The following is an 8516-nucleotide window of genomic DNA, read 5'->3' on the forward strand; positions in this document are numbered from 1 at the left end:
CTCACACTCACACACACACACTCACTCACACACACTCTCACACACACTCACTCACATTCACACACTCACACACACTCTCACACTTACACTCACTCCTCACACACACACTCACACCCTCACACTCAGACACACACACTCTCACACTCACTCTCACACACACACTCACATCCTCACACTCACACACTCTCACACACACACTCTCTCACACACACACACAGGAGGAGCGGCCGTATCCCATCCAGGCCAGCGGGTCCACGCGTCCTCCGGTTCCAGCCCCTCAACCACCGCGGAGAGCTCGTCCCCTCACGTCTCCTCTCTGCTTTTCTCTGTCTTAAGCGGCTGCTTCTCCGTGGACTCCAGCCCTCCACGGGCACGTCGCTCCCACCCTAACAGAAGAAAATGCCCCCCCAGACCTGCATCTTCCTCCAGCTGCCGCCCTCTGCTCCCCCTTCGGTGCACAGCCAGGTTCCGAGGATGGGTCTGCACTTGCACTTGCTGCCTTCCTTCCCGCATCCCAGCTTCCGTCCCATCACCCCACGGTCACTCGAAGTCCTGGGCCCCAAATTCCACAGGCACTTCTCAGGCCTCCTCTGCCCGAATCAAATGACGCCATCAGCTTTCTGCCCCCAAACTTACTCATCTTCCTGTGGCGCTTCCTCAACACCACCGCTCATCCAGCCCCCAAGCCAGCAACTTGGGTGTCAACCTTGACATCACATGTTCCCTCCCACCTGGTCCCTTCTCTGTCCTCAGTCACTAATTCTTGTTATTTCTGCATTTTAAGTAGCTCTCCTACCCATCTCTTGCTCTCCCGTGGCTGTAATTAGGGTCTTCACAAACCTCTTCTGGTCTTGAAAGTTCTTTGGTCGTCTCTGCTTCTGGTCTTGTTGGCCCCTGGCCGTCTCTCTTGTTTTACCCCTGAGCATCTTTCTAGCATCTTCCTCTGTTCCCCTACTTGTAATTTTTCTGGCTTCTCATTGTCACACTAAGGACATCCCTGGCATGCCCTGTGTGACGTGACTTCGGTGTGCCTCTCCGGCCTCGCCTTCTCCACCCCCCTACCTCTCACACACGTACTTTACAATCAACCCAGTAGCCACTGGCTGACCGAGGTCCCTTTCAGCGAAAGACCGTCATTCAGTGCCAGGGTCCAGCTCCCCAAGTTGGAAAACAGTGACTCCGAGAGTGTTCACCAAACAGGCCTAAGAAATAAGTCAAGAAAAAATAGAAGGAAAATTTGCCAACCCACCGAAGGAAGACCTTCTGTCTTTTTATAGACACAAGTTTGTGCTCAGAATGATTCTCCCATGTCTGGGCTGTTCTTTTAGTTGTGTACCCTCTGGCCAAGTGTCCCTGGAGCTCTGGTCATCTGCACTGTTTATAGGAAGATAAATAGAGAGGAGATTTGTCTCCTCAAACGTAGATGTTCACAAACAATAAACTGAAGTGGGTGATAGAGAAAAAGGAAGAGAGGAGATGCCAGGAGAGGGGATTTTACAGCCAAGTTCACCACCTGACTGTGGTGTCTTTCCTGGCCGGTGAGGACACCGATTGCTTTTCGCTGTCACTCACAGGAACCGTGCTGGCATGGATCTCAAACGAGGTGCCTGCTCACCAGAACTCGCTAGATCTCACCTAGGTGTCTCGGTTAAGACTTTGGCGCCAGTGAAATTCTAATCATCACAGATCTGGCTGCAGACACTCAGAGCAGTCCCAATTATACTTCTCATTACGATCGCCCCTTGTTGCTACCAAAAAGTCAGCCTTCCAGTGTGACATTCGTGCTCATTATGAAATGAAATCGCTGGTCCGTTTAATTAACACTTGCTGTAAATACTCAGTGATTCCCAAGTGCCAAAAGGCAGATGTGAGGGGCCAGAGGAAGGAGCCCGGCCGATGTCATCCGGCTGGACGGTGTCATGTCTACAGCAGTCTGAGGCTTCCCTAAGTCGGAGGCTTCGGGGCCTCTTGAGTATTTAATGTGCGCAAACACGTAGCGACGTAGCACCTATTTATTCCTGCGTCAGAGAGTGTGATAAAATATTCTCGGGTCGAGATCACCTGGGCCAGGTTGGGTGTGACATCGGTCATGGAACGCCAGGAACACTCTTGGCCCAGGTGTGCCCTCGGGCTGGAGCACCATTCCTTTCGATGCAGAAAGAAGCCCTAAAATTCAGTCCTACTTGATCTGCTAAAAAACACATCTTAAAGTATAGGTTTTATTAGGATTCATGTGTGGATCAACAGATCACGAGATGGCTGCCATTGAAAAGACAGTTTGCTTCTTGTAGTTTCTAAGAGGACGGGGTGCCAGGCCAGGCAGGGCCACCTGGGGGTGCACCAGCCTCTGTCAGGAGGCACAGTGACGGGAAACGGTGGCCAGGAGCTTGTATCGTGGTTTCTGCAGGAAGGACTGGGGAAGGCAGGGCAGCAGTCTTAGGATCGCTTACTTTGTGTCATTTCGGCAGGCTCTGGGGCAGAGCGACTGTCCCCGAGTCATCTGGTGCCTGGCCCTCAGGTGACCGGGGCAGGCGGACCGCAACCCAGGTTGTAGGAGCCCACAGAGGAGACAGGCAGGGCGTTTGGGCTCACAGGTGCCTCCTTCACTGTCTCTAGGAGTTAGTGGTGCCGGGAGGACAGGGTCATCCAGTCCACTGATGTCAGGGCGCCAGAAACCCACGGTCGGCGCAGAACCGGCCTCGGAATTGTCCGTGCAGACCCTCAGGATCCACGAGGAGTCATTCATTTCCTCGGGTTTACCCAGAGACCCTGCGTTTCCTCTGTGAACCTGGTCTTGGAGGAAGCCCTGCCTTGGTAGTTAAGGAAATGCAACATCGCCACCTGCTGCCGAAAAGGGGGACCTTAGACGGGGCTCTCAGGAAAATCGAAAAGAATGGAACTGGTTTGAAAAAAAAAAAGAAAAAAAAGAAAATCTCAACCCCGACCCCAGACTCGACCCCCGCCCCGCCACGTCCGTGTTCACAGGCGTGTCCTCTCCCAGGTGCACTGGGCCTCAGTGTGCGAACGGAGCTGCCCGGGGTCCGTTTGTCTCGAGGCCTTTTTGACTCGCCGGTTCCCTCGCACAGGCGGAGAGTCCAGGTTCAGTTAAGTGCCCAGGGTCACAGAATAATAGTCCGACAGGATTTTCCAGGCTGTTTCTTGGTGGTGAAGGTTAACAGGAAGCTGCTTTCCAGTTTCCGTGGAGACGAGGTGATTTCGTCCCTCCTCTCAGAACGTGCTCGTTGTTTCCTCTGCCTTCCTGCCTCTCAGACAGCCAGGGAACACAGAACTCGGGGAAGTGAATGCTGTCGCCAAAAAAAAAACAAACAAACGCGAAAACAAAAACAACTGCCATCTCATCTCAGTTTTCCGTTATTAGAGAGGGGAATTAGTATGGTTCCTTAATAGGCTGCTGAGAAAATTCGTTATCAGACAGAACGTCTTCACTCCTTAATTCTCAAGAATTAAAACGAATGCGAGAAAGACATCAGGCGTTGCTTGGAAAATTCAGTTACTCCGGCCCCAACAGATGTAGACTCAAAGTTATTACAGTTCAGGCCGCTCACTGTCAAACGCAAGAAGCCTCCGCTGCGCTTCTGGCGTCAGGAGCCAGGGCGGGCAGCAGCTCTGTTTGACCAACTTCCCATGTAAGAAAGAGGGAGAGGGGCCGAGGGGCCGAGGGGCCGAGGGGCCGAGGGGCCGGGGGCGAGGCCTGAACGTGGCATGTGAGACCCCCTAACCTGGGCTTTCTTGACGTCTGGGAAATCACCTCTTTCCCCTGCCTCCTGCACTGCCTTCCCTGCGCAGGTCACTGTCCCGTAAGGAATTCTCACCACCGGTGAGTGGAGAGAACAGTCGAAAATCAGAGATTCGTTTGCAGACGTGCCGTAAGCTCCCGTTTGTGCCAGGCACTGCGTACGGGCCGGAGATGCGAAAATGAATCGGATTTCGGCCCAGCCCTGAAGGAGTTGGCAGCCTAGAAGGAGACGTTCCAGGGAACAGACAGGACCACGGGGACAGCACGGAGGGTTGTTTGGGGGTGAGAGGAATAGCCCGAACAGGGACGCAGAGCGAGCGTCCTCTGCAGCAGGACACGCCTGCAAGTCGCCCAGCCCTCGGGCATCCTTCCGAGCACCCAGACTGGGATCGGAGACTTGGTCACCCTCTCCTCCTGCCCTCCCCACCCCTCCCCTCCTCGCCCTTCCTTTCTCTTCCCTTCCCTGGGTCTCTCCCTCAACTTCCTCCCTTCCTTTCTTCATTCTTTATTAAAGTAAATCAAGCTTAACTTATTTTGCTTTGAGATGTCGACTTGGCTACTGCATTTCAAGTCTCTGTTATCAGAGAACTGCTAGCTTACAATTTTAGTTCCTCCCAGCCCCCTACAGACATTGTATGGAGCTTCCATGTCCTAAAATACTGGGTTCAAAAGCAGGAGGCAGGTGCTTTTTCGGGGGGAAGGAGGTAGGGGCAGAGATCAACCAGCCTTCTCATTCCCAGGCTTTGCAAGAATGAGGGCCGTAGCATAATTTCCAAAAATTCTGTAGACTCTCACATGATGGTGATCACACTCACATCCACTGATGGACGGTATCTGCTAATCTCTGAAGTTACTCTGGGTTCGCTCACAGATGTGAGTGAATCTGTGTTGTATTAATCACAACAGCCTCGCACACATTTGAAGAACGATAGACGATATCATTTACTTAGTCCACAGATGAGTCGCTCAGTGGCGAGCCGCGGACTTGACCTAGCGTTCGGACACGTTCTGTGTGCCTCATATAGTGTTGGTTTGTCCTTGTTGCTGTTGTGATTCTCGTTTTCGTCTGAATTAGGTTCCAGCACTTGAAGGCAGTGGACTTCTTAGGTGGAGGAACACTGACCGAGTCCCGCCGTCTCTTTTACAGTCTGGAAAACAAGCCCAGAGAGACTATGTGACTCGCCCTAAATCCCACGGAGCTGGGACCGGGTCACTGGTCTTGTGACTTGCTTATTTTGCCTCTCCCCGTCTCGGTACCCCCAGTTTCCACGAGGCAGGTACCCAGTGCCCTCCCAGAGTCGTCCCCCCCCTCAGAGCCCTTCCCCCCTGCAGGGCTCTGCATTTACGTCATCCCCTCTCCCCTCGTCTGACTCACACCCCCTCGTGCAGCTGACCCGTACACTAGTACAAGTACCTTATCTAATTAAGGAATTTAATCAACTCCAAAGTCGATGTGTAAAGGCACATTTAATGTAAACTTAATTTCAGCATGTTTCACCTTGGAAAAAAATCTATAAGCTCCATCTGGATAAAAATTCAATTCTCATTTGGCTTAATATGCATTAATATCACAGTGTTGAGAACATTTGCCACAGTCCCTGTGGATGAGTAGAAATCAAACCATACCTCACCACCATCGGGAAGATAGGTCATAGAGAAATTTCTCTATTTCTTAGAGAAATAGGGCTTGTTGTCCCATGAAGCAGAGGAAATTATCTTTTAAAAATCCACCTCAGCAACGATTAGGACAAAAAAGTCATGTATTGAAAACAAATAATGTTTAAAAAATGGGAAGCAGGTAAGGAAAAAGAAAGTAGATGGTCAAGTTTAAGTCCACTCTAAGGAGTTAATGGCAGGCCCAGTTCTTCACGATGGTGAGAGGTGTCACGCAAGATGGTCCTAACCTGCCATAAATGGACTTGAAAAACAACTATTTTCTCTCCAAAAGGAATCCTGTGAAAACAACCGACGATGCCTTTTTCTTTCGTTTATTTAGGGTTGGGCATTCAAGTCTCCGTGCCCCATCCTCTGGCTCAGAGGACATTCGATTATCTGGTTGGTCAGTCGATGCTTCTGTGGTTCACTGGCAGTTTTTGTCTTCCAGGTTCTACATAGAAAGCATTTCCTACCTAAAGGACAATGCCACCATTGAGCTCTTCTTTCTGAATGCTAAATCCTGCATCTACAAGGTAAGAACTTCCTCTTCCTGTTCAGTTTCCTATTGAAATTCCAAAGTATCATCTGAAGCTGGGAATCCCATGGTGTTGCCCCCGAACGTGATTTTATTGATTAGTAGAAGGAATTTATAAATTAATTACTATAAATAAATGAGAACTCCGTGAAACTAAAGGTACCAGTTTAAATAATGTGACTCCTTCCGATCCTGTCACCGTGTTTGTGGCTCCTTGAGGTGTTCCTTAACCTGATCCTAGAGGTCTCCTTAACCTGGCAACAGAGACAAATAGGAAGCCTAGACAAGCATGACAAATAATACCGGCCAATACTGGTAGTTCTCACTGGTCTGAATGAACTTCTTGTAATCTGATGCATGTACATCTGACCATTTTTAGATATTCTGGCAGTATCTCTCAAATGGATGCTATTGGCACTTTGGATGGGACAATTTATTTTACTCGTGCTAAAACAGACAAGAAATTTACGGTCATAACCGTCGCTAGGTACACAGTTCAGTGGCATAAGCACGTTGCGTTCACCTCCTCACCGTCCATCTCGAGAACTCTTTTCATCCTAAAGGACTGAAACTCAGTCCCCATTAAACACTCACTCTTCACCCTCCATCACCCAGCCCCTGGCAACCACCATTCTTCTGCCTCTATGAACTTGACCACCGCAGGGACCTCGTAGAAGTGGCATGCTCCGGTATTTGTCCTTTCATGACTGGCTCATTTCACTTAGTGTCATGTCCTCAAGGTTCCTTCACCCTGCAGCCTGTGTCGGAAGTCCCTTCCTTTTTGAGGCTGACTGATATTTAATCATATGGGTTTACCACATCCTGTTTAGCCGTTGACCCATCAGGGGGACACTTGGGTTGCCTCCACCTTTGAGCTAGCGTGAATAATGCTGCTATGAACACGGGGTTATAAATATCTGCCCACATCCCTGCTTTCACTTGATTTGGCTGTATACCCAGAGGTGATACTGCTGGATCATGTGGTGGTTCTATTTTTTATTTTTTAAAGAACTGCCATGCTGCTTTCCATAGTGACGGCACCAATTTCATATCCGTAGCAACGGTGCAGAAAGGTCCCAATTTCTCCACATCCTCACCAACACTTGTTGTTTTGGGGTTTTTTGATAGTTGCCTTCTAAATGAGCATGGGATGGTATCTCCATGTGGTTTAGATTTGCATCTCCCTACAGATTAGTGATATTGAGCACCTGTTCAAATGCTTACCAGCCTTTGGTGCATCTTCGTCAGAGAAATGTCTAGTCAAGGGACAGTCCTTAATCGAGTGGAACAGTCACTTGTTTCCAATTCCCCCAGCTGCTAGCAGTGTTTCCTCTCATTGGACACCCACACACCCCTCCCTGGGGAGAGGGCCTTGCAGCAGAGCCCCCCGGGCTGAGAACCACTGCTCAGAGAACGCATTGAAAGCCAACCCCGCTCTGCTGACCCCCAGCATGCACCTGTGTCTCGGGAGAGCCGCCTTCAGCACGCCACCTTGAGCGGCTCGTTCCCAACACGGAGAAGGCCCGCTGACACGTGTCCGGGTCGCACTGTGACAGGCTGGGTGCCGAGTGCTTTCTGTAAGTTGTGTGGCTGCATCGACACAACACCTCTGAAAGGAATTCTGCGATTCAGCCCTGTGAGGAGGACGAGGCCCAGAAAGGTCATGAGATCCTGAGGTCGCGCATCTCCTTAAATGGCAGTGTCAGTGGGGTTGAAGCTGGACGCCTGACTCCAGATCACAGAGCTCGGTCACCCTGCACCTGGGAGGGCAGACTCTCCCTAGGGTGGCGAATGTCCCCGAAGCCAGGGAACTTCAAAGCCAAGTGCCCTGTTTTGAAGCAGCCCGTGGCTGTACTGAGTCCTTGCCCGGGAGATCCCACTGCCTCTGTTTTCACATAACTAAACCCAGTTTGAGGGGATCGCAGGAACCCACTAACCATTAAAACATGCGCACGCACGCACGCACACACACATACGATTTGAAATGGGGTATCGGCCATCACTCTTCCTTCTGGAAGTGCTTCAGCACATTCATGACACAGAATAGTTCCACCAAATGCAAATATTCAAAGTAATGAGGGCCTGGTAGTGATCAAATGCAGCTCTGTGAAAGGACCTCACTTGGTGACAGCTGCTGAGCCAGAACTTAAACTGGGCTCACACCCAGAGCACGCAGACTAAAGTATTTTGGGTTTTTGCTGAATGGAGGGAAAAGCCACTAAATGTAGTTCCAGGAACTTACAAATTCCTTCCTCTATCTAAGCCTTTGTTTTCTCATTATAAAGTGGTAATGGTAATACCAGCCTAACATACCTCACAGGTCATGAGAGTAACTGCTGGCTCTTTAATGAATATGAAAGCACTTTTGAAAACGATTGGGCATGAAAAGTGAGCACTGTCCACCAGGTGGCAGACGTGGGCAGAAAATGTCTGGAAAGTCACTGAACTGATGAAATCTCCTTAAACCCAGGCAGGTGAAAAGTTACCCCAGATCATAACACCTGGGCAGAGGAAGAGAGATTGTCTCCCTCTCAGGGTTGCTCAGTTTAGTTGTAAATTCTTTTTTTT

At 50.2% G+C, this 8516-nt stretch overlaps 1 protein-coding gene across 1 annotated transcript in view; it reads left to right on the forward strand.

Moving 5' to 3' along the window:
• The window catches only part of FRMD4A (FERM domain containing 4A), a 187828-nt gene that overhangs the window by 57402 nt on the left and 121910 nt on the right, over positions 1–8516 (forward strand). Inside the window, exon 4 of the mRNA XM_023530357.1 lies at positions 5862–5946. Within this exon, the coding sequence (XP_023386125.1) occupies positions 5862–5946 (85 nt within the window). The remainder of the gene's footprint in view (positions 1–5861; positions 5947–8516) is intronic.

The sequence above is a fragment of the Pteropus vampyrus genome, unplaced genomic scaffold (assembly GCF_000151845.1).
Source record: "Pteropus vampyrus isolate Shadow unplaced genomic scaffold, Pvam_2.0 Scaffold49, whole genome shotgun sequence".
In the NCBI taxonomy this organism is placed as follows: domain Eukaryota; kingdom Metazoa; phylum Chordata; class Mammalia; order Chiroptera; family Pteropodidae; genus Pteropus; species Pteropus vampyrus.